Source organism: Lepisosteus oculatus, chromosome 6, assembly GCF_040954835.1.
Source record: "Lepisosteus oculatus isolate fLepOcu1 chromosome 6, fLepOcu1.hap2, whole genome shotgun sequence".
Taxonomy (NCBI): domain Eukaryota; kingdom Metazoa; phylum Chordata; class Actinopteri; order Semionotiformes; family Lepisosteidae; genus Lepisosteus; species Lepisosteus oculatus.
Genome location: NC_090701.1, coordinates 49,429,244 through 49,455,162, shown reverse-complemented (window position 1 = coordinate 49,455,162; position 25,919 = coordinate 49,429,244). Strand labels below are relative to the sequence as shown.

Sequence of the window (25,919 nt, the reverse complement as noted above, 5' to 3'; positions counted from 1 at the left end):
ATTGCTCCATTGTATGATATTAGACAAAGAATGAAAGAGAACATGTGGTGGTAAAGTACTCTTAAACAGAGGTCAAGGAAAATATTTTATTGATTTATTGCTAAAAATACACAATTAAGAACTAAGAAAACTTCCACACTAATCCATCAACTTCAGTACTGGTACATCAGCACAAAGAAATAATCATCACATAAGCAATGTGAGCTTCATGCCTTTAAGCACAGACAGCAAACACAGATGCTTTACAGGTAATGGGGACTCCCCACCACCAATGTGCAGCATCCACCTGGATGATGCGACGGCAGCCATAGTGCACCAGTACACTCACCACACACCAGCTATCAGTGGGGGGGAGTGATGAAGTCAGTTTATAGATGGGGATTAACACCTCTTCTCTTTTGTTGAAAAACAGCCAGGGATTTTTTAATGACCACAGAGAGTAAGGACATCAGTTTTACATCTGATCCAAAGGACAGCGCCCCTTTTACAGTATAGTGTCCCCATAACTATACTGGGGCTTTAGAACCCACACAGACTGCAGGGTGAGCACCCCCTTCTGGCCCCACTAACACCTCTTCCAGCATCAACCATAGTTTTTTCCAGGAGGACTCCCATCCAGGTACTAACCAGGCTCACACCAGCTGAGCTTCAGTCAGCTGCCAGTTGTGAGTTGCAGGATGATATGACTGCTAGCTAGTACAAATACACCATCACCTTTGCCTGCAAACTGATGTAGACCAGGAATTACAAGATGAGTTGCCAGTTGTGAGTTGCAGGGTAATATGGCTGCTGGCGATGTACTTAGCTGTTGGTGTCGGATGTAATATTTTTTTACTATCATTTGTTTGATCAAATATCTAACATACTGTCAATGTTGAATTGAATATATTGTATATATGTGTTGTTGTGTCAGTGACGTATTGCAGTAAAATCTGGGAACAATTTTAATTTGATCCCAAAGGAGTCCAAAGCACTTTCCTTAATTAAAATTCTTTCTGTGAAGCCCCTCTTCCCGGCAGATCAAGTAGAGAAGTCTGAAATTGCTCCACTGATTGGATTGGGGAGCATTTTTAGGTGGAACAGTTTGAGGGGAACATAACCAGGACACCACAGTTAACATCCTTACTCTTTATTGACCAGGTGGTTAGGGCCTCAGTTTAAAATCTCATCCAAAAGGACACCACCCCCAACGTTCTTGGTGACCAAACGACCATGGAAATAGGATCAGAAATTCTGGTTCAAAGGGAAGTGTACCACCAACTTGTTCACCAACACCACTTATAGCAGAAAATTGTTTTTCCTTGAAAGTCTGCCATCCCTATATTGACCATGCTTTGCCTTACCTAGCTTCCACGTTAATGCTAATGTCTGTACAAATTATCTTAATTGAGATAGTTTACAGCTGTAGACGGAAAAAAAAATCAAATCATTCTTGTTCAAATTATTTATAAGCATTTTATTTTATTAGGTAATGGAAGAAGATGAAAACATTAGCTCAACAGACAAAACAACATTCAATCTTAAATCTTTGAAATGGATGGAGTAAAAAATAGTTAGAGTTGACAAATCTGAGCAATTTGTGTGTTTGCAAAAACACGCTATTTTCTTGGATCATTACACAAATCAATGGGATTACATTCTGGAATAAGCTTATTATCTATGTTTATTTAAGATTATACACTTCTGTTGCTTTCAGTTATAGAGTTTTTCACAATCTATCCATCCACTATTGATTTGGCAGTTACATTGTTACATTTTATATTTTCCTTAATATTGATCATTTTACGGATCCTTAATTGTAACTTGAGATTACTGCCTTTGTTTACACTTCATCAGAAGTGTCACACAGTACTTATTTGAAAACTATTAACACTTTTACCAACAATAAATAATTGATACTGTAGTTTCCACTTTAATTGCAGAGGTGATCCCCAAATTGTATGTGTGAATCATACCAAATATAGTTATGAAATATTAGAGTCACAGGCATATTTCTGTAAGTCTGTAATTCGTTATTCGTATCCATTATTTTTTTATGAATACAATTATGATATTTCTTTAAGTTTCCATTTCTTTTCAGGTTTTGGGGCACTTTTCTAAACAAAGGACCATGGAATTATGGAATTATTCTCTTCTTGTTCCTTGACAGCAAATGTATGCAGACGCACCTTCCTTTTCTAAACTTTTTTCTTTCGCAACCTAATGCATTTTCTTATTCAAATACTCTTTTCTGTTTTTCTACATAACATTGACTTCAGTATATGGTTGAAAAATACACCAATTCCATTGTTTTCTGCATGACACAATAACGTAACTGAAAAATACCTATGCTTCTTTATTATGTACCTGTAGCAATCATGTTCCTGGTGTAAAGGTCTGGTGAAATGTTCTTTAAAGTCCCAATTTCTTCAAACACCTTTTTTGGACTGTGTATGGCATACTTTTATTTACCTTTGTATGCCATACAAAACATGAAAACAAAAGTAGCTACAGTGAACAAATATAATTATGGAAACTTGATTTAAATGGTACTTTCAATTTCATTCTTCAAATTGTGCAAAAATGTCCAGTTGTGATCATCCCTGCATGGACTAAATTCTCTCTTTTACAGATGGTTTTGTGTTTTCCTTGTGGTTCTCTCTTAGAATAAGTTATTAAGTGTAGAATATTGACTTTCTTTGCCTTTTTAACATATTTGAATTTCACAAACCACTACCTCAGGACCCTTCTATTCTCAGGTTTGTTGTCAGATGTGGACACTTTCACTTGCATACAGTACAGACTTTTATTGGTTAGTTGGCACTTGTCGGTAATTTCCCCACTTTTAATGTGTCCGTATTACATGGGTGTCACATTGTTTATCCTGCTGATGATTTTATGAAGTAAGTACTAAATCTATTATGATGTTTTAAAGGAGCAATATGGACACATTGTATAATTTTATGAAAGTGGAGCTAGTTACTAATTTAAAGTAATCTTGTAGATTTGTCAGGCATTATTTATAGAATGCGGTTTTTCCTTAGATCTTCTTATACTCTAAGTCCATATGTTTAAAAGCAATTGATGTAAGGCTAATTTGTCTATAATTCTCCAGCTCTGTTTTGTCTGCTTTTTTAAGATATTGCATTTTCAACCTATCTCCTGCCTTCTTTCTTCCAAAAGTAGCTTAATACCATCTGATACCGTATATCATACAAAAACACTGTACAGTACATACAGTACAGTACCTATTTATTTTAACAATTTGAAAATCGTTTTGAGAACGTATTTTTTCATAATTAATCATACTGGTGATATTGCATGATATTTTCTTTTTAACATGGAAGCACAAAAGGAAAACCTTTATGAACATTAACTGATTATTATGGCCCCAAAAATAATCTGTACTCTTGTACTGTTTGTAAAATGATTTTCAGTTGCATAGGTTGCTGCACAAAAGCTGACCCGAAATTATTATTCATGGAGTAGCCTTGCCCCGGTAATTACTAAATAATTAACATTAGATGTTGAAAACGTGTTTTCAAGCCCTGTGCTGCAGATGCCGCAAATGTGTTGTCCTGCTCTTGCTGAGAAATAAATACTTCTGAAATGAAATGCATTTTTTTTTTAATTGAACATTAATGTTTTTTTAGTGGTGTCAAAATGAGTTATTAGATGACAAGACGGGCAGAAATATTCCTTCATTCTTCTGTGATGCAATTCATTACTGTGGTATGGTACATCTGCAAGGATATTAATTTTGAAGTTTCACAGCTCAGTAGAGCAATCCTTTCAGTAGATAACTAAAAGGACGTTGTTTCTGTTTCACAAGCTTTAAAGAAAACTGCACACAGTAAGTATATGTAATATATTTCTGAGGTAATTCAAATACATCCTTCTCCCTGTATTGATTGCATGCATGTAAAATATTCTGATGTCTAAATTTAACAAGCTGTTGTCATTGTTAAGTGTAATACAAGTATGCTTTAGTATGTAATTAAAAAGAAAATGTTTACTTATGATAGAACACAGAACACACAAGGCAATTCTAACATTTAGAAATGAGAAACACATACAGTAAACACTGGCTTCGTCACTCTGCTCTTCTCCCCATTGAGAGCTGGTGTGTGGTGATTGTTCTGGCGCACTATGGCTGCCATCGCATCATCCAGGTGGGGCTGGACATTGGTGGTGGTGGCAGGGAGTCTACAGTACATTACCTGTAAAGTCCTTTGAATGGAGTGTCCAGAAAAACACTATAGAAGTGTAAGAATTTATTATTATTGTTGTTGTTATTCTTAATATGTCAAAATTACTTTATAAACATTTATTTTTGTCTCATTACATGTTAAATGTATTTGACATTTATTAAAAACTAATTCATTTGGAAAAAGTTATGAAGGAAACTGTTTTTATTTGTCTTTGTATTTAGCTTTGCATATTGTGCAGTTTTCACGTGCAATTTTTTTCACTCGATTTTTGATTCTTTATGTAGAAACACAATTCCATGACATGTTTGGTTCTTCTTACCCAAACTTAAATGTGTGTATTAATAACAAATAGGTTGTAATTATAGTTGAAAACAATAGCAGAGGCTCTAAGTCATTTTGTTCTGATTGTGTCTAGGATATCAATGATGTTTACACACCAGTGTATGAGTTAATTTATTAACTTGTGAAATTGAAGATACTGTACAGTACATTCATGACTATATTTGCTGAGATATACAGTAGCGCAGGACGTCGATCACTGATGCTACTAAAAATCCTTCTGAGGCTGAAATCCAGCTGCTCCCTACAGGTGTTCCAGCACCATCCTCGGGAATAAGACTGCTGAATGACGCCAAAGGATGCTAAAATAAACCTTAAATGATTAAATGAAAACTTTACTTTTTTAAATGGTGTAGTTCTCAAGACTTCTCATTCAGAGGAAACAAAAAAACAAAAACAAAAACCAAGACAAACACACTGAGAACACAGAATTGGGATCTCTGTTTTGTTTGCGTGTGTGTATGAATTTGTGTCACTGTGTGTGTCCTTTGCTGAACTGGCCTCCTATCCAAGGTGTGGTCCTGTCTTGCTCCTAATCTTCCAGGACAGCAGGATAGGCTCTGGATTCCCATACACCTTACCAGAAATAGGCAGCTTCCTCAAAAAGTAGTTTGTTATGAGGAGTTTAAATAGTTCGATGAACCCTGCACTCCAAAGGAGTATGTTTTATGTAATCGGACATACCAATATGATGTTTTACCGTATTCATTCAGTTGGACAAGAAATATTTGAGGAAGACATGGGATACAACCACTAAAGAGCTGTATCCATCTGAGTGATGTGCTACCATTACTATGCACCAGTAGCCCCACCACACAGTAGATCAGGTAAAGGAAAGAGAAAAGGCTTCACCAATGGAATTGCAATTCAATTTGTTTGTTTGTTTGTTTGTTTGTTTGTTAACGTAAAGTACAGGGCAGCCAGCCTGCTACAATATGCTAATTCTGTTATAGGTGGAATCTGAAACTCTCCTATATTTCACCGTTTTCATCTTTGAGATTGCAGATGCTAAAACTTACTTAACTCAGTTATAATTTGACTTTTAAACATCCTGGCTCAGTGTTTTTTCAATGGAAAAAGAGCATATTCCGCCCATTCAATATCTTATTTTTTTTTAATTTACATATTAAAAACCTACGGCAAAAGAACGATTTTTGTGTGCATGACTTTTCTCTTCTACACATTTCATTAAGAATATAATGGTAACTTACACTTAACATCAGTCCTATGTTGTGATCAATAATGTCATCCGCTATGTACACTATCACAAATATCATCACAATCATGAGGATTCATGGTACTAAAGGTTTATAGGGGTCTTCTAATACTATTAAAACTAATTGGCAATAACTCACTATTTTCATACAACACCCAAAGCTCTTTTCTTAATTAAATCTCTTTCCATCAACACTCTCCCATTCTGTTGCATAAATATTCAAAACATAAAGCTGAGAAGACAGGGAAAATAAATTATCTTAATACACTGAAAACCCCCTTACAAGAATTCCTTTGTGTTGACCAAGACTCGTACACTCCATGTAAAGCCACAGATTATATTAATATACTTCTTTTTAGAATATAAACAATGGGGAAAAGGCAAACTGCTGATGAGGTTTATTTTAATTACATTTAACTGCAGATATTACTTTACAAAACCATGATGTTTCAGTTTAAAAGCAGTCCCATGAAAATCAACCACATTCTGAGGCTTTTAAAATAAGAGTGCATTGAAGGCAGAAGTATACATAAATTAATGGCTTTAGTCTACTTCTTTTCCGACTCTTGCAAGTTCCATCTCTGATTCAAGTCGAAATACAAGATCACGTTTCTGTTTAACAGTTTATGCAAATTGTTTTTCTTAGCTGGCACTGGAAATGATCAGACTTGAAATAGTGTCAAGGAGAGATTGGTCCAGTCACAGGGCTTTGTTTTTAATGCTCTATTATATTAAGAGAGTTTGCAAATTATTTGCCTCTTATTAAGATCTTTGATGCACGAGAGTGTGGGTGGGATAGCAGACTTTAAAAGACCAGGATAAATAGCATTCTTTAACTTTACTTGATATTACGCCAGGCTGGTGTGGGAACTGATTGTGAATCTTTCAGGCTTCTTTTTTTCATCCTTTATTAAAAAGATAAGTCAATTGAGAACAATTTCTCATTTACGGTGATGACCTGGATAGTGCCCTTTCATACAGAAAGCCTTGACTGAACCAATTTCAATCATATATCTTGCTGAAGGGTAAAACCACAGAGCTCTACACTAGATTTGGGCCACTGAATTTCTGGTCCAGCGTCTGTAGCCTTAAAGACAGCCTTTCATTTTTAGATGTACAGTACATTACATTATAGACATGAAATCTTTCCTTGTTCCTCGCATAAATCACTCATGTGAACTTCTACCACAGGTACATTAAGGACTGCTATGACAGATGTGAGAGTTACTTCAGTGTGTCTCACAGTGTGATGCATGGCTATGCAAATGCATAGCACTTTTCTTCATACAGTACATTTAAGTGTGGTATTAACCTCACATGCTGATACAGCTCCTCACTCGCACTTCCAAAGAAAACCTTCATGCTGAACATGTAGTTGAGGAAAAAGACATTCACTCATGAAATTACATTTTTACTAAAATTTGTAAATGGCATTACATGGTTTAATCTAGATGATATTGATGGAATATAAGAAAGATAAATTATATAGATGCCCTGGTTTCAAGCACCTATTAAAATAGGTTTTCTTTTAGAACCTTTTAGGGAATCTTTCAATAGTATGGACATGAAGTTTGTTCAGTTATTTATCATGGCTGCATTAACTCTCCTTATAAAGTCATTTTTGTCATATTATTTATGGAAAATGATATGTGTTATTGTTCTGAACAGAATCTACAAGTGATTTTTTCAATTTTGTTTTACAGCAGTATCTTGACCCATATTTTTTGGTACACACAATATGATTGATCTGAAGTGATACGGTTTTGCAAAGCATCTTTGTCCATGATCTTAAGTGTATGTTTATTCCTTTCTATCATTAATTAAAATTTCCATTAACAAAATTACAAGAAGGGACTTAAGTCTCTGCTTTTCAAAGTTAGAGCAAACAATACTCCCTATTGTTCTGTCAAGCCTCCTCTCAGCAGCAGAAATTAAATAGATTTTACATCTGGAGCTTTAATGTACCCCACAGCAAATGTAAAGGAATGTTTCTACACATGACTATACTGAATGCACTACACTACCTCTGTACATTATTATATTCCTGATAAAACTACTTCCCTTGTCACACATTGGGCAAGTTCTGATAAGGGGCACACTTTGCAGTTTTATTACTGTGTTAAACTTTCATCATGTCTAAAATGCACAACACATCATGAAGTTTAATATAAATAGGGTTCATTTTTACCTTTTAAATTTAATGTATTTTGAGGATCCTGGAGCAGTTGCCTGTGATGTGCATCTTCTTTTGAAGACCCTGGGTCAGTTTAGTATGTTTTTCCAGCACTGCAAAATGGTCTCACCTGGTCCTCAGTATTGGTTTCCTCCTGTTGAAGGATAAGGAAACTGCCTTCTGCATCTTGTTCTGATTTTATTGCCACTGATCGCAGGCTCCAAGCAGTACTGGGCTGTACAGAAGCCACATGAGCATTGTGTAACTGAAAACATGTAGCGTTGGGGTCTTCTGGGACGGAAATATCATCAGCAGTCTTCGTTTTTTTGCTGGGGATTCAGAGATGTATCTCCATTTAAAGCACTCCACGTTTTTTGAGCTCAGCTTGTCTCATTTTGTGAAGACTGATTATTTGTTGAAGTAGAGAAGTAGTATCTGGGTAATAATAACAAATGCTTACACTTATATAACACTTTTCTGGACACTCCACTCAAAGCGCTTTACAGGTAACAGGGACTCCCCTCCACCACCCACCTGGCAGCAGATGCGATGGCAGCTATAGAGCACCAGAACGCTCACCACACATCAGCTATCAGTGGGGAGGAGAGCAGAGTAATGAAGCCAATTCATAGATGGGGATTATTAGGAGGCCATGATTGGTAAGGGCCAATGGGAAATTTGGCCAGGACGCCAGGGATATACGCCTGTTTTTTCGAGAAATGCCCTGGAGCGCCCTGGACCACAGAGAGTCAGGACCTCCATTTTACGTCTCATCCGAAGGACGGCGCCTGTTTACAGTATAGTGTCCCCGTCACTATACTGGGGCATTAGAACCCACATTGACTGCAGGGTGAGCGCCCCCTGCTGGCCCCCACTAACACATCTTACAGCAGCAGCCTTAGTTTTTCCCAGGAGTCTCCCATCCAGGTACAGACCAGGCTCACACCTGCTGTGCTTCAGTGGGCTGCCCGTTGTGAGTTGTAGAGTGATATGGCTGCTGGCGATATAATTCCGATATAATTCCAATTCAGTACTGTTTCAGTGTCTGGTTGAGTCAAATATTAACTAGTACCCCAGAAAATGGTAAATTAACCCACTATGTCATTATTTTATTCACTGCTTTAAGTCTACATTACATTAAAAACAATTAAATTCATTTAGAATTCTAAATTGATTAATTAGCCGAGAGCTACAAATCAATGACATTATAGTCAGCTAAAGATATCTGTATATCTGTTTATTTACATAGATGTACATAGCTAGAACTTTTACCTGTGATGTGATTTATTTATGATATTCAGTTGCATTGAGAGGTGTATATTTGAATTGATCAAATGCTGAATTCAGTTCTGCCTCTGAGAGTAAATTCTGAAAGACTAATTTGTTTATAGGAAGATCATTGTTGAGAAATATGACTCTTCTGAGGAGCTCCATAAGGAAAACTACAGTAGGATAAGTGCTTTATAGCTTATTGCAATTTCCATTCTATAATCGTACATTCTTTAAAATAAAAATAACATCAACAGTTATGTTAGCAATTACACTATATTGGATAGGAACATACAGGATAGTTTACACTAAGAGTAACACTTATGTTACATGACATCATCTTTGGCATATGTCTTATGTAAGCAATCTAGCAGCAAGTGTCACTTAATTTGCATAGATATAGTACACTAGGGTGAATAGTTTCAGTTAAAGAATGCTCAACAAGTATTTCTTACAAATCAAGTAGCGTCCCATAGTGAAATAATTTGGGAACTGAAAGACTGTGTTGTTTTGTTTTGCACAGTGCATTGTTAACACATTACTACAAAAGTACTGCATAGCTCCTGCAATTGTATTGTTTACACATGCATATATAAACATAAATGTGTTACAAGAACAATTGTTTGGCTAAATAAAGAATCTAAAAATGAAAATTACTTTTCATTTTTCCACCCTGATCTTAATGGGTTAAGACGAGAATTTATTGGTTTAAAAATGAATTATTTTAAGAGTTAGAGTATTTTAAAACATTTACTTTAAAACTTTGGCAGAGAAATATTGAAAGATGGATTTTTAGTCAAAAGCATCACATTTTTAGAAATATCAACAAGAAGAAAATTGACATTTTTCCCACTAGGGTGAGTAACAATTGTAAATTGTGAATAAAATGTATTAAATGTACACAAAGATTATTCAGGGTAACAAACTTAAGTTCACTGCTTTACTTAAAGGTCACACAAAATGTTTTGGCCTAAACCAGTGTGTGACAATGACACTATTGGTTTCCAAATTGCATGTATATGTCTTTCATTATTGCCCTAATTCTGTTTTTTTTTCTGGTAATCATTTAAATGTATATTCATTTTTGTTTTCCCACAGATGATGCTTCCTGCCAAAGCCAGTACACCAGATGAGCAGACAGTATCTCTGTTGACAAAATAATGTAATAATAATAATGTTTTTGTATACTTAAATCATTAAACTCAGAAATCCTCACAATATGCTAAAACCCTTTTTTCTCACTATAGAAAAGAAAACACGCGTGGGTTCCAGAACATTTTATTTCAATTATTTGCAAGCTAACAAGAAAAAGAAACACACTATGTGTCTACTGCAACCAGTAAAAGGTACTGTAACTAAACCTACTGATTTCATTAAGATAACATGGAAAAATGAGTTTTAACAGCAATCAGCATATTTGTCTGTTTCAGCGGCAGTGCTTTGTGTTTTTCCTTCTCAGGGCACAAACAGAATACCACAATTTAAAAATGAAAAACAAAACAGTAAATATGTGTTTTGGGTCCAAGAACTCCTGACACTCGTATTGGGGATTGATGAACTCTACTGGTGAACTAAAGTAAAGGAACAGTGTTGCCATGGCAACTATCTGCAGCTGCCACACGAAATCACCATTAGTAAAGGCATGAATCTAAATGAGATGTTATGAGTAGGCTAGGTAATATACTGCTGGGTATACTGCTTCGACACAGGACACTCATATTATTAGTTTCATTTTCCATTCAAATATTTGTAAACATGAAAACAAAACTCGCATTTAAATCTCAATAGTAGAAATATAAAGGAAATATTAACTTTTTACATGTTAAGAACATTCATGTTAAGCATTTATCGAATTCATTATGAAACTTTCATAATCAATATTATATACCACTTAACTTTTCTCTTACCCATTATTTGCTATCTGTCCCATTTATTATTATTTCCAACTTGTGTCATGTTAAACTCATTATGCAATTCATGAGGAAATAAAATAAAGGTCTGAATGTGAATCAAGCTATCCAAAAATTAGAAACAACCACAGTTTGTACATATACGAATGGCTTCCCTTTAGCAGTTATTTCACAATATTACCAGTTGTATTGCCCTATTAGTATTTTAAACCACATTTTGGATATTTACTAGCAAATATTCAAACTACATTCTCCAGAACAGTATAAACACATTTTCAATCAATGTTTTGTTATAGGAAACCACTTGTTTTACCACAACAGTATAGCTAGAAACTGTGAATGTAGCACTCCTTCCTAGTAAGGAATCCCTGTTGAAAAAATATACATACTGTATATAATACACATACTGTATAATCTATAAAAAATGTTTCTAGGATTGTGTGAATTGCTTTCAATACGAGTCTATTGTTATTCTTTAGCATATTCTGACATCTAGTGGTGGACATGAAACAAATTGATGAAGAAAAACTAAGAAAAGAGAGTGAAAAAGTAGAACTCATTTATTTCCTGTTTTGAGTAAATATGAAATAAACTTCCTTTACAGGACATGGAAAGTTAACAGGAAGAGACATTATCAAGGACCAGCAAAAATGACTACATCTGTATTCTATTTATGCTTCTTACTAAATTTGTGAAGAATTACAACCTCCCTGTTCACCTTTTTAACATTTGGTATTATAATTCATTTTTATTTAAATGTTTTTTCAATTGAATAGAAAATTCAAAAAACTATTTTCTATTTTCTTCTTGAACATAATAAAGCATTTTTTCCCCTTTATATTAATAAAATATTTTCATTTTAAGCAGCAAACTATCAAATGTGCTAGAAGAGCTTCATGGCCTCCTCTCGATTGCAACCTTTCTTCTGTTCTTACTGTGTCTGCCACTGAAATGCAGCACACATATGGCGATACACAGCTGTGATGGAGTGCTACCATCACTCATACACCAGGCCCAGGTGGGAACCAGAAAATTCCTTTCACTTCTGAAGTAAGGAGGAGCTTATTGGTGGCCAGGTATTTTAAACACAGACTGGAATTTAGCCAGGACACTGGGCTTAACACCTTTACTTCTTTGAAGAGCCTGGTGTCTGTAATGACAAAGAAGCTACAGCCTTGTTTTAATGTCTCTTCCTAACGACACTTTCTAGAGCACAGTGTTCCCACTTAAAATATCGGGGCACTGCTTTAGAAATTCTGGTCCAGCTGTAAGCGTGCCACCTACTGATCCACCAATACAATCACTAAAAGTCAAATATTAATATTCTTCTATCATAACCTAAAAATATATGGAGTACCGGCATCCGATAAGTAATAGCTATACAAATTTAAGACCATTTTGCTGTCCACACTGACAGCAGCTTGTTTTAAAGATCCTCAGCAATATTATCTCAGATGAGAAGATGTGCCATGGTAAAACTGTAAGATTATTACTTTTGATTTGGACCTTGGTATTCTGTATCCCTCTCTTGAGGGCATGATATGAAACAAATCCTTGTCTTCAGGGGAATAGACTGAATTTCCTTAACTTCCTGTAACATTACTGTTTCGTTTTCGCTGGAGGCCTTACCGAGGCCAAGCTTAATTTTGAAAATCATTTACTTAAACCGAATGCTAAATAAATCTAGTGAAAATATAGGGTAAGCATACCGTTTGCATTCCGTGTGTAATCATCGTAGGGGAAATGTTTTCAAATAGAAATAATCGCTCCTCGGCTAAACCTCACAGGCTACTATATCGTTATCATTGTAATATATCACATAATGAAGTTCGACAAATGATCTCGGCACAAAAATCTCTGGGCTCTTAAAGAGTTGGACCCTGTACCTAATTTCTTTGCGCCTCAGGTGAGGAAGTGATCTGGGAAGCAGTTTTCCTAAATGAAACGATAATTCAGATTTTTCACCGTCTCAAAAACAATAAGAATACCCTTCAATGTCTTTCACAAATCATAACAATGCCATATGACAAAAGCACAAATTACAACGCACGTCCCAAACTTGCTATAAGTCAATGTAAACTACATTTGCTAAAACAGTCATGTGACTTTTTAGTTTGACCTGGAAGAGGAAGTTGGCGTCTTTAAGGTTTGAACCCTTACCGTGGACGTGGAATTGTTTACTCCAAAATTGGTGTGCAATCTTGATCATAACTTCAATTAGCCAGGGAATTGAGCGACGTTTCTGTGCGAAATATTTTTTTTTTCTTTGAAGTTCCTGTTGTTGCGTGTGTCTTGAATGTACCCTATTAAAGACATAGCCATGAATAATGCACCGGTAAATGTTTAGCTTATGCGATGGACTATCGGCATCCGATAAGTAAGAGCTATACTATTATTCAGAGATACTTTAAAAAATTAAAATAAAAAAAAAACATGGAACGACGTTAAACATCCTTTGAATGGATGTCGTTGGTAAATGTACTTTGTATAAACGTACAAGGAATTGACGCTGAAGTCCTTATGCCAACGTTACCCAGTGTTAAACATTATTATATATTTTTATAAATATAGAAATATATATTCCGTTTTGTGCCCTTGTGTGTAATTGTATGCTTATTGCATCGCAATATTGGCATTTCCATGGCTCCGATGGGCATCCGTCTGTCTCCTCTTGGCGTGGCTGTGTTTTGTCTGCTGGGGCTCGGGGTGATCTATCACCTCTACGCCGGCGTCATTTCGAGCAGAATAGCCGCGTTCCGGCAGGGGAGAGCCGTGGATCTGCGGGAGCTGCTGGCCGTGTCCGTGGAGGCGGCAGCCGTCGGCGGGCGAGAGGTGAAGCGCGTCCGGGAGCAGAATGCGCTTGAGGAGAAATCGAAGGGGAAGACGCGGGAAGGCGCAAAAGAGATGCTGACGCTGGGAGACCTGTACTCCCACAGAAAGATGTATCACCTTATTAAGAGCACCTTCCCCTTCGTAAAGGTGGGTTCATTTCAAACGTGCGGCTGGGTAGTTTGTGGTCATCCCCAGCTACCTACCCTCAGTCAACATGTACGAGAACGAAACAGTCGGCTAACGGAGTGATGGTAAAGAATTCAGCACTGGAGAGCATTCAACAGAGATGGGAAAGTTGATAAGGTGTGATGGACCACTATGCGTACTAAAGAGCTTTTAGCGCAGGAACTTTACCAAAATGAATAGTAGGTCTTGGAATCCATGTGTCAGACATTCAAAGAGCGGGCTGTTATGAGTGTGCTAGAAGTTGCCAAATTTAGATGTAATGTTCCTCTCATGTCCAAGGGGAAACATCAAGGACGTTCATTGCTCCAGCACTGGGCTGATCAACTAAGTAGACAGATGTAGGCAAGACTAACAACTGCTTTCTAAATCAGTTTTGCAGAGCAGCTACAAGATGGGATGACTATTAATCTAGTATTATGAAGTAATTACTTAAAGATCTATCATTACAGATAGCGTAGATTGTCTGTAAAATGGACTTGCCCAGACAGCAATTAAGGGTGCAGTGTAATATATAATATTTCATAAACAGTCTTATCTTCAGGCTACAGTGTTTTATATTATGTTGAAAAAAATGCAGGTTCCACTTATTTAATCCCAAAATGAATTATTTTATACTTTGAGTTGTATGTTTTTATCAATATTTATTTCTCATGTTCTTTACACTCTTAACATTGGGATTGGCAGTTTTTCCCCTGCTCTAAACATCCCAGAGAAGAAGAGTTATACACATTTCATTTTTTTTTAAATGTGCTCGTCTGTCATATTTTTAATTTGAAAACCCTTGGTAAATTGCCATGCGTATCTGAATGATTTGGAATTTTATTTTTGTTTAGGTCAACTCTGAAGAACATGATGATGTCGCTGATCAAGAATCTGCTGTGTGGGACCACGTGATTCCAGAGGACATTCGACACAAGATCACAGAAAGCAGAGAAGTTCCTGCAGAGAGCATCACTGTGTGGATCGATCCTCTGGATGCAACTCAAGAGTACACAGGTGTCTGTTTTTAATGAGTCTTCCCATGATCCCAAGGAGAAGATGTGTAATTACTTAGTACAGAGTTTGATACATTATCTTGTCTGCGGCTTTAAATAATACTTGGTTCCGTGAATATTAATGTATTGAAAGACTTGCAGAAGAGGAGAAGCAGAGAGGGTAGCAGGAGTTGCTGGGCGAAATGAGATAGTTTTAATATATTTCCCATCATTTTTAACAGGGTAATGATTAATGCTTTATTGAATAGCTCACCCTTCTCTGTGGTGAGAACTAATCATGTTCTCATAATTTTTGCGGATTGAAAAATAAATTAAAATTTACGTTCTGTGCTTTGGCAGAGGGCCTTCGCCAGTATGTGACGACAATGGTGTGTGTTGCTGTAGACGGTGAACCTGTCATTGGAGTAATTCATAATCCATTCACAGGGTATACAGGTATGTGTGCTTGTGTCTTCATTGTTTTTTTTAACCTCTTGTACCTTTTAGACTACGGATGAGCTCCAGAGGGCAAAAAGCAAAGGGGTCTTAAAGTCCCAAGGAACTGCAGAATGAAGCATAATTAGTGTACATTCATCTAGACATTTTAGAAGGAGAGTGTTTTTTTTTCAGATATAGCATTGTCGTAAGTAGGGGGAAAAAACTTGATGTTTCTTACTCTAGTGTGGAAGTGCCATCTTTAAGTAATAAATACAAATAAAGAGTGCCGTCTTTATTTAAACTGTATCATTATTGCATTGCCCTGATTGCAGTTTGTAGTAGTGCATCATCCTTTAAGACAGTGGTCCTCATGCCCTCACACACTTAATGGGTCACCAGCTCAGCTCTCAGTTGCAGGTGGAATGGAGTGAAAATTAACAGGTGTGTGAGCCACCCAGACCAGGATTTGGAATCACTGTTTTAAGAGCACCTAGAGCCACAGTACTGTAGTGGGATGATCATGGACTGGAATATCCACTAGCAGTAGCCCTCCTCACCACTCAGGGACCCCCTGCTACAATCTGGACTGTAACCAGCTCTGCCCAAGCTGCATGGTTCATCTTGCATTCAATTTAAAGTTTCTAGTTTTTAGTTATAATAAGGCCTTAGCTGTGTGAGTCTCTGCGTTTTTGCATTTTTTAATCCATTTGCATACTTTAAAAAGAGAGGATAGCTGCCTGTTATAAAGCCTCCATATTCTAACCACATCACTTTTTTTCTTGTTGCTTTACATCGTAGTAATACATGGAAACTCAGTTCTATAATGTCAAAATATACAAAGATCTAAGCAGCGTGATTGTTACTGTTGTCCGTTGGACACTTTTTGGACACTTGGCACTGAACAAAATAACATGAAAGTGATCAATTTCAGATGATCCTACTACACTATTTGAAGATGAATATCCTCATTTGGAATTTGATTTACATAAGAACTTGCTTATATATTTACATTCGCTTTTCCTTTGTTTTCCCCTAGCATGGGCAATGGTAGGTGGAGGATCCAATGTGAATGCCCGGCCTTCCTACAATACGCAGTCACCCCGAATCATTGTCTCCCGATCTCATGCTGGAAAAGTGAAGCCATTTATTCAGGAGGCTTTTGGAAACGACACAGTCATCCTTCCTGCAGGTGGAGCAGGTACTGTACAAGGAACACATTACATTATTTCACTGTAGCTGACAATCCTCAAGTTGTCAGTAATGTATTTGCATGTATTAATACATGTCGCTTCACAAATGTGCATTATGATGTCTCATGGGTTTTAACTTTTTTGTAGGGTACAAGGTGCTGTCTCTGTTGGACATACCAGAAGAGAAGTATGAAAAGGCTGACGTCTACGTCCATGTCACATATATCAAGAAGTGGGATATTTGTGCAGGCAATGCGATTCTGAAAGCCCTCGGAGGCCATATGACTACTTTGAAAGGAGAAGAAATTGACTATGCTGGTTCCGAAGCCAATGAGGGAGGACTGTTGGCGAGTTTACTTGTGAATCATAAAGCACTAGTGGAAAAGCTCCCAAACCGAGAGAACGAGAAACACAACTGAAAAGGTGTTTACTTAAGTAGCTTAAAAACTTGAATCTGGAAGCTTTGGAACTCTTCCTGGTCTGGTCCTCTTTACGTGATGCAGTGGGGAAGAGGATAGAGCTTCAATATTGATTTGATTTTCTCAAAAACAGCCAGAAAATTAACAAAATACTCAGTGGTTTGGGAGTGTGGACTGTTTGAAATTACATTTAGGAGCGTTTGTGGTTTTTCTAATAATTCGTATCATTCGATCCTGAGTGTTTAAGGGAGTTATTCTAAACATTACGGATTTCAGACAATAAGGAATAAAGGGGGCTATAACAAATAGAATTGTATCAAAATAGCTGAGATTTAATAGAGTAGAGAGTTAAATAGTAAAATGCATTAACAGTTTCTGTTAGGGGAGGTGTTTGCAGGTTTGATAGAACCAACACTAAGGGACTGAGTTGGTATTCATTCCATTTCTGATGCCCTTAAGAGGCAGAATTCAGATCTGCGCACAGAACATAGAACATTGAGCTGTTGTAATGTTTAGGTACAGAGATCATCTACAGAAATATATTTTTTAGAAAAATTCTAGTTGTTCTTTGCGGTATGTTATATGGTTAAAATATTTACTGTTTCATTTGATAGATCTTCAGATCAGAATGTCACTTGCTTACAATAACTTCTACTAAAAAATGTGATGTGCTTTTTGTAAGTCACATTATTTACCACCTTGCTTTTGATCATCTGAATCATGGACTTTTGAAATAATATTGGAGACTTAAATAGTTTCCACATAGATAGAATAATAAATGGTGTATTAAGATCTAAAATATGAAATATTAATAGCTGATTTTCTTGGTTCAGACAGGAATCGTTGGCTGCTGAAGAGTACTTATTGTAAATACTAACATTTGGATAAAATTATGCCATAAATATAAATCTATTGCAGTTTTTGGGTTAATACAATAGATATGATTTAATACCATTTCACATAGACTAATTTATTTTTAGAATTCTTCTAAGGGGGTTTGCTTAGAAAAATTATTTAAAATAAAATAGCTCATGCAAATAATAGATTCCTGCAATAGTGTACATTCACTGTGATGCAAATATACTGTACATGTTTCCAAATGGACTATTTTTGTATGAAAGTGTGTTGTTGTGGGCGGAGTTAAGTACTTATGTTCTTATTGGTTGTACAGTGTTGTGTGCCTTCTGCGCTGACATCTTTTCAGTTTTTAAACTGAGGTGCGCATGAAGTCAATATTGTGAAACTAAGCCTTATAGTAGAGCTACTCCTTACTTTGTGAGAATAGGTATGTACTGCATGCTTAGTGATGTCAAGTTTGCAATGTGATGAGTTCAATTTTGTACATAGTTTTCACATGTTTTCTACTGCTGAAGTTAAGAATGGCTTAAAAGTGATTTTCTTACATTCTTAATGCCAAGGAGGAGGGTGTTTCACAAAGGAAACTCAAGCTTGCTTCCATCAGACGTATTTTACTTGTGGGTGGTCTGTGGAAATGCGAATTAACTTTTCCAGCCCAGCAAAAAGAATATATTTTGTTTAGGAAAAAATGAAGTTTAAAATAAAATAAAAAAATGTGCTCAATTTGTTGATAATGCTTGCAGTCCATTTTTGTAATGTGCTGAAACTGTTTCAAAATGCTGAACTCTGCATTTAATCTAAAAAGAGGAAGCAGTTCAGATTTTGGCAAAACCGTCCATCATCTCAACATTTATAGTATTGTTTGCCTGTCTCTGTTATTTGCTCTGTTATTTTTAGGAAAACTGCCTTTCAAAAACATTTTCCGTACATTGGGTGTTGGACTCATTGGGAATCGTATGTCTTTTATGTGTGTATTGTTTCTCTCCTCTTGCACATTCTTTGACACTTGGCTACTATTATAGCCCATTTCCATTGAAAAGAAAAATTTGATTTGCATGAAAGTACTTCCTTAAAAGAAATTATCTAAAACATAAATGACAGAGTAATGTTCTTTTTTGAATTTATTTTACTTTATCTTTATAGTGTCACAATGCAAGATGATTAGAATCTCTGCCTCTGAGCTTCAGTATTCTTTTGTGTGTAGATGCAAACCCACTGCAAGGCATGTGGTCATTTCTGGGATAAAAAGTCCAAGGTATTTTTATTTTTATTTAGTTCTGTAAACCTTTTCATTTTCAAATGTATTTAAGGGGTGTTATGTAAAGATTTAGAAGGAAAATGGTACATAAAATCTAAATTCACCGAATCTTCTCTGAATTTGTGATTTTGCTGCATCAGAGATGTTCAAAATTGAATTTATTCAACATTGCTCAAGATATTTAATTTTCATGTGAAATAAAGGTACATTTATAATGTGGTGTAATAGTTGGTCAGGCACTCTTTAAGCAATACTTTGTATAAATCTATTAACAGAAAAACATACATTCTTTAGGTAACTTATTTAAATAATGATGTGAAGAGTGAACTTGTGCAAAGTTTAAAAATGCATCTTTTCTACTTGATGTGCCAAAATGGGGCTGGTGACTAAAAAAATGAATAAAGAAAGACCTGAAAATAAATACTTTGATTGTTTTGAATAGTCTTACAAGCTTAATTACAATCTGATTCCACATGATCACATGATTCCAAAATATTACAAAAATCGCAGCCTCTATCAAATGCATAGTGTTTGAGTTATTTTTCTTCTGTTCGCTAAGAATTCTTTAGTAAGGCCAGTGCAAGCTGCCTTCTAGGTTGCTCACTGGCTGTAGTCTAGAAGACAGGTTAGATCTTCTGAAACTGTCCTAGCAAAATGTTTCAGTGAAGACCTGAGACCATTCGCATTCCTTACATAATGGAACTCAGGACAGAGAATCCTTGTCTGAAATCTCGCCAGTGTAAAACTGTAGCAGCAGGGGACATGTAGCACTTAAAAAACATTTTAAGAATGGTAAATAAACCAAAACGTATTATTTAGAATTATATGTATATGATTACATTTCTACATTTCGACCCTTATCCATTATGTCCGCCTGCTGGCAGGTCAGCAGTGATAGCCAGACACTGTTCATCTCCTCCTGGCCTCCAGCTAAAAATTGCGAAACATAGAAATAGTGTTACAGTTCCCCTTTAAGTATATACTGTAAGCTCACATGAACTAATTTTGTTTGAACTTTGATCAATAGTCAAAGATCTCAAATGTAAATGAAAGGTAACCCTTCCATCAAAAAAGAATGAAAGAGAACTGCTGATTTCCCAAATTATGGCAACAGTCTTTTGATGTGTCACCCCAAGTTGCAGCACACATTTCATCATGATGAGTCAAGTTGCTAATGATTAAGGTGTTCAGTTTTTAAACTGTCCATTCCTCAAAAATCTCTCCCACACATTTTCAAAGAACATCCCAGTCATATTTAATGGGCCTAATGTCCTGTTGATGTTCTGCTGATCCACACCTGAGGAAGGTATCAGTATTAAATATTAATACTGTTTAAGTATCAGTATTAAAAATTGTTAATATAAAAACATGACTGGAAAATGCATACCTAGATTCCACTTTGTACTGTACTTGCACAATCAGACCTCCCAACATTTTTCCATTTAATTCTGCTGAAGACGTCTGACTTCCCCATCTGATCTGCTGTACAGTGGGGTAGCTAACATATAATGGCTGCTGCAAATCATACAGGTAGGTGCTTTACTTCCAAGGTGGATAAAGTGTTTCCCCCCTTCAAGACAGTTTATAAAGCACTATGGGATCCTTAGTGTTTTTAGAATGATAGAATTCTAATTGATCCAAGGATCTCATCCATCTTTTTATCTTGCAGAAATCCAGAGTATCAGCTCAAACAACATGACTTGACATGGCCTTGTTCCTCATAATCCTTTGGGTGAAGAATAATTCTTTTAATCTTTTATTAAGTATCATCATCTAGTTCTGTTTCCCATTTTATATTTACAGCCTATATTCTTACTACCTGAATGTAAAATTCTCCACTTGAATACAACATCAAGTACCAGGTTTTTGCCCAGTTTTGAAATTTGTCGAAGACTCTTGACTTTTTAGATTTTGTTTCCTGTTTCTATAGTTTTTGCTGCTTCTATATTATCCCAATTTTGTGTCATCTTCAAACATGAGTAGTTTTCTAACTATACCAGAATCTAGATCACCGATATGATTTTGAAATAATAGTAGTACCAAAACAAATCTCTATTGTACCCCAATTTGAGTATTCTCCATTTTCTGTTTATTAACCAGTTCTCAGTACACTCACATATTCCTGAATGCCTAGTGCCCAGTATTAATCTTTGACGAGGAACTTTATCAGGTCTTCAGAAATTCTATAAACACACACAGTATCATTTGATTTGTGTATATGCATTACTGCTGTTCTTTGTTATAAAAAACTAATAAGTTGATTACACATGACCTACCTTTTCTAAATCCGTGTTGTGAAATATGTAAATGATTTGCAAATAATTTGTGCACATACGTAAATATGCATTAGCCAATTCAAGGACTTTGTAACTTCAGGAAAAAGTCAGGATGAACTTTAGCACTTCTGTCTCATAGCTTTAGGCTGCTAAGACCAACTCTTCCCTGAGTAGCATACTTTGTGAGTTTGCTTTTTCACCTGTGTCCATGTTTTGTCTTTATGCTTCAGTTTGCTCAAATCTCCCAAATTCAGGCTAGATGTGATGGACACATTTCATCCAGGATATAGTTCTGCCTTATGCTTTCAAGATAGGCACTGGTTTGCTGCAATCTTTACCTGGGATAAGAGCTTTCTGGTAATGGTTGTAATTCTTCTTTTTCTGTTGTAAAATCAAGTTGTATATACTAGCTGAAGGAATAGAGTGAAAGTAACTGAGGTGGACAGACTTTCAAGAAATTAAAAATGAATCCAGCAGGTGGTGCTACAGTATTTGCCTAAACAATTTATTTCTTATACCACTGAATTTGGTCATTTAGCTTCTATGAGCAAATGGTTATTTTGGAGAAAAGTGTTTCTATTTATGTAAAAATATTGTATTATTTCAGTGAAAAAATAAATAAATCGTGCCTATGTTGAAAAGGAGCAGCACTGACTCAATTAATTACAGGTTAAGTATGAATTTCATCATTTAAAAAAAAAAGCAGCAAGACAAATTCTTGATTTGAGAGTAGTGCTTTATTGTATTTCACATAAATAATAACATCATTACTATGGCCTTCGTGACTAATCTTTTGAGTTGTGATAGACCTTTGCAGATTGCCTCAATATGTCAGAAATGTTAAAATCCAATTAATTTATAAGAAACCCAGGAACCCATATTAAAAGTCTTTATCTTTTGTCTTTTTGTGCCATTAACCAAAAGGAGATCTTTGATAGTGTTCAGAATCAGTCTTTTATGAATTAAAAGGAGGTTTCAATCTGTAGAGCAACTCAGAGCTCTTATAAAACATAGTATATATGGGTTTTAAATGAATGAGGAGAAATAAGAAATACCATTTCATTTTACATTTTACAAGAACTCCTGACATTTACAGGGAAGGAATTAAAAACTTTAATCTTTTCTTTTGTGCACCAGACAAGCAGTTCAATGACTATCATTAAATTATGAAGGAAACATTAATAATCAGGAACCCAGGGAGGAAATTCTGATTTAAATAGTGTGCTAATAACATTCCGCTTGTTCCAAAATGATTAAATTTCAATTTTCTAAGCCCAAATATTTTTGTATGACTATTATTCAAATGTTTAGTAGATCTATTTTGATTTGCTGTCCAAGATTGTACACTAGAGTTAAAATATGGGGGCAGAGTGACACTATTAATGTGACTTCTGATCAAGAGACAGCTTCAAAGCCATTGCTCTAATTGAAGCTATATTGGGAAGATATTGACAGAGCATCAATGCTCTGCTCACAGATTGCAAGAAAACTGCAACCATGGTCTGGTCCCTGTGGAAAAGAGTATGAAGATACAGTAATAATAATAATAATAATAATAATAATAATAATAATAATAATAACAATTCATTACACTTACATAACGCTTTTCTGATAGCTGATTCTCCTTTATATACCTTCTGACTGTCTATGCACCTCTGTTGTGGCTAATCTAAAGGTGAGTATTTTACAATTAAGGCCTGATCATAATATGCAACATATTCAAAGTACTAACAAGCAGTGAAATCATATTAAATCATTAGATCTTCACCAACCAACCCTCCAATCACTTTATTTACAACCATATAAAAGAAAGAACATTTCTTTCCTTTTATATAATTGTAAACAATGAAAAAATGAAACTATTTCTTTTTTTCCTGTGCCTTCATAATGTCTATCAATGATTATCACTGCACCAATACCGGATTCTGCCATGTTCTTTATCTTGTAAAATGATTCTACGGACTGTTGAAGCAGTCAAAATCATAGCATCACAATAGTCTTTTGTGATGACCCTCCAATCACATAATTATTTTCATTTTCTTGCCCATGGTTATTACTTTTAGTGCTTTCTTTCCTTTCACAACACTACACTAAGATTTTTCCACATTTTGTATATGATTCAACCCATGACGGATATGTATTATGCAGATAAAGCAAGATAAAATAAATGAAAAGATCACACACAATCCGCAACACAACTATCACAACGTAACCTATCACAAAGTTCACCAAGAGAGACAAAGTCCAATTAAGCTGGGCATGTCCTCTAAGAATCAAAGCCTCAGCATGTTTTCCTCCCTTTTTCCTCCCTTTTACAGTGACTTTCTTGCCTATGAAGAGGCAAAAACTGTTGTTCATAAGGTATGTAGTACTGGCTTATTTGTATCACAAATTTGTAAACCAGAGGTTCATAAACCAGGGGGAAGACTGTACATCTAGTAAAAGTCATGGTCAAGTCAAGGGAAAATAATAATAATCACTGAAAGGTATGCATGAAATGCAGTTTTTGCTACATCATGCAGAAACATTTATATCACATTTAATATTTAATAAAATATATACAGTATTTTGACAACTAGAATTCTAGAGTGCAAAATGGCTGTTTACTTACAGTTAGTTCTTTTTGGAGATAATCCAATCACGGTATGACAGCAAAGTTTTAGGACACTTTCCAGATTTCCATAGATGTTTTTCACAGCAAAAATGTCTCGGATACATAGTGAAATGTTAGTAGTCCAGAATACAGTACCTCTCCTATGAGAGCAGTTGTATTACCACCTACTGTAGCTCCTGGTAGTACTTTACTTCACCATCTTTTCCCTCACGCATTGACACACACTTCTTACACTACTGCTCATTTGCAAAAAAATCTCATTGCCGAAAATGTAAAAAAGGAGTGTTGTACTGTTGTGCAGCAACATGATTTGGACGGAAATAGAAAACTCTCTCAACTTTCTCAAATATAATGCTTTTATTTGATTTTTCAAGACATTACATTTGTAATGATTAAGAGCTAAACTAATTACCCAATTAAAAAAACACAGGAGACATCAGTAAACATTTGTTTTTAATTATGAAGTCTCTTCTGCCTGTACGCTCTTAAAAAATCCTGGATCATCAGTTTCTGTTCAGCATTCATTTTCAGATGTAATACATTGATTTTATATACTACAGCACTTTTCATTCCAAAGGTTCCTATACTATTTTACACTCGGGAAGAACTGCCTAAAGCACCAACCACAGAGTACTACCCAACAGATCAGGTGGTGAAGTGAAAAAAGACATGGCTAATTGAATTAAGGTGGAATTTTAAGTAGGACAAATGGTACAAGCCCAGAGTTTCATTTAGGGCACTGGGTTTAACAACCCTTCCATTACAAACAGTGTCATGGGATCTTTCATGTCCAATTAGTCAAACTCAGTTTAATGCACCAACCAGAGGAAAGCACCCGTTAGTTACACAGGTACAGGTATGAAGCCAGATGTAATATTAGGCATGAATAGAGGTAGATTGGTATGTTAATGTAATTGCACAGAGTCCCGCAGAGTATCAAAGCAACAGCCATCTTTTCCATTCTTCAATAGAGATTCTTCAATAGCTTCTATCCACAAGCAGTGAGACTGGCGAACACATTTAGCCATCCCCCTCGGACCACACCTACACCATCACCATCTACCTCTTTATGATTTCTTATCTATTGCACATCTCCAGTCATTGTTTGCACGTCTGTATTGTTTACATTCAAACTGTCTACATGTTTACTTCCACATTGTCCATTGTTTGTTTGTACATTGTCTTGATGCACTGTTTGCACTTTGTTTTGTTTTTTACACTTGTTTTACAATCGAGAGACTTCTGTAAGTAAGAATTCCATTGTACCAGTACCGGTTACATATGGCAATAAAGTTCAAGTTCAAGTTCATATGCACACACTATACTGTACATAAAAATACATCCGTTTGTTTTTTGAAAACCATGCAATCTGAAGAGGTTCCCCTTCTTTTTGTTTCCCTCTTTAATTTATTCAGCTCAGTGCCATTCTGTGAAGCCCCTGTCACCCACAGCACAGGTGGGCCATCAGTGGTGGGTGGAAGGGGGGATGAAAAGACAAAGTGTGTAGAGCTTTTATTTTCTCTTCATGGGCTAGATTGGGTGACTAACTCCCAGCATCTTATCTGGGCAAATTTCACTACAAAACATGAACACGATGTAAAAACAAAAGCTATAAATAACTATTGATACTAATTAAATACGAAGTTTTGTAAAGGTATAATAAGATGCAATGAACATGTGTGACACTGGGAGAGTGTGGCAATGTGCCTTGGAGCCTGCCACCCCTTCAGTGAATGTTGCCTTTCTTTATGTTGCCTGGCAACAGACTAGTTTCCAA

The 25,919-nt window shown here is 35.8% G+C and overlaps 1 protein-coding gene across 2 annotated transcripts in view; it reads left to right on the top strand.

Moving 5' to 3' along the window:
- The window catches only part of bpnt2 (3'(2'), 5'-bisphosphate nucleotidase 2), a 45,885-nt gene extending 26,212 nt beyond the window's left edge, over positions 1-19,673 (top strand). The window contains exons 2-9 of one of the 2 annotated variants that reach the window (XM_069191521.1): positions 10,286-10,349; positions 10,435-10,533; positions 12,055-12,115; positions 13,842-14,076; positions 14,949-15,111; positions 15,450-15,545; positions 16,564-16,725; positions 16,865-19,673. In XM_069191521.1, the coding sequence (XP_069047622.1) occupies positions 10,509-10,533; positions 12,055-12,115; positions 13,842-14,076; positions 14,949-15,111; positions 15,450-15,545; positions 16,564-16,725; positions 16,865-17,136 (1,014 nt within the window). In that variant the 5' untranslated portion in view covers positions 10,286-10,349; positions 10,435-10,508 and the 3' untranslated portion in view covers positions 17,137-19,673. Of the gene's footprint in view, positions 1-10,285; positions 10,350-10,434; positions 10,534-12,054; positions 12,116-13,249; positions 14,077-14,948; positions 15,112-15,449; positions 15,546-16,563; positions 16,726-16,864 lie in introns of those variants that run through there. The other variant, XM_006634018.3, reaches the window with a different exon arrangement.
- Positions 19,674-25,919: the final 6,246 nt, after the last annotated feature.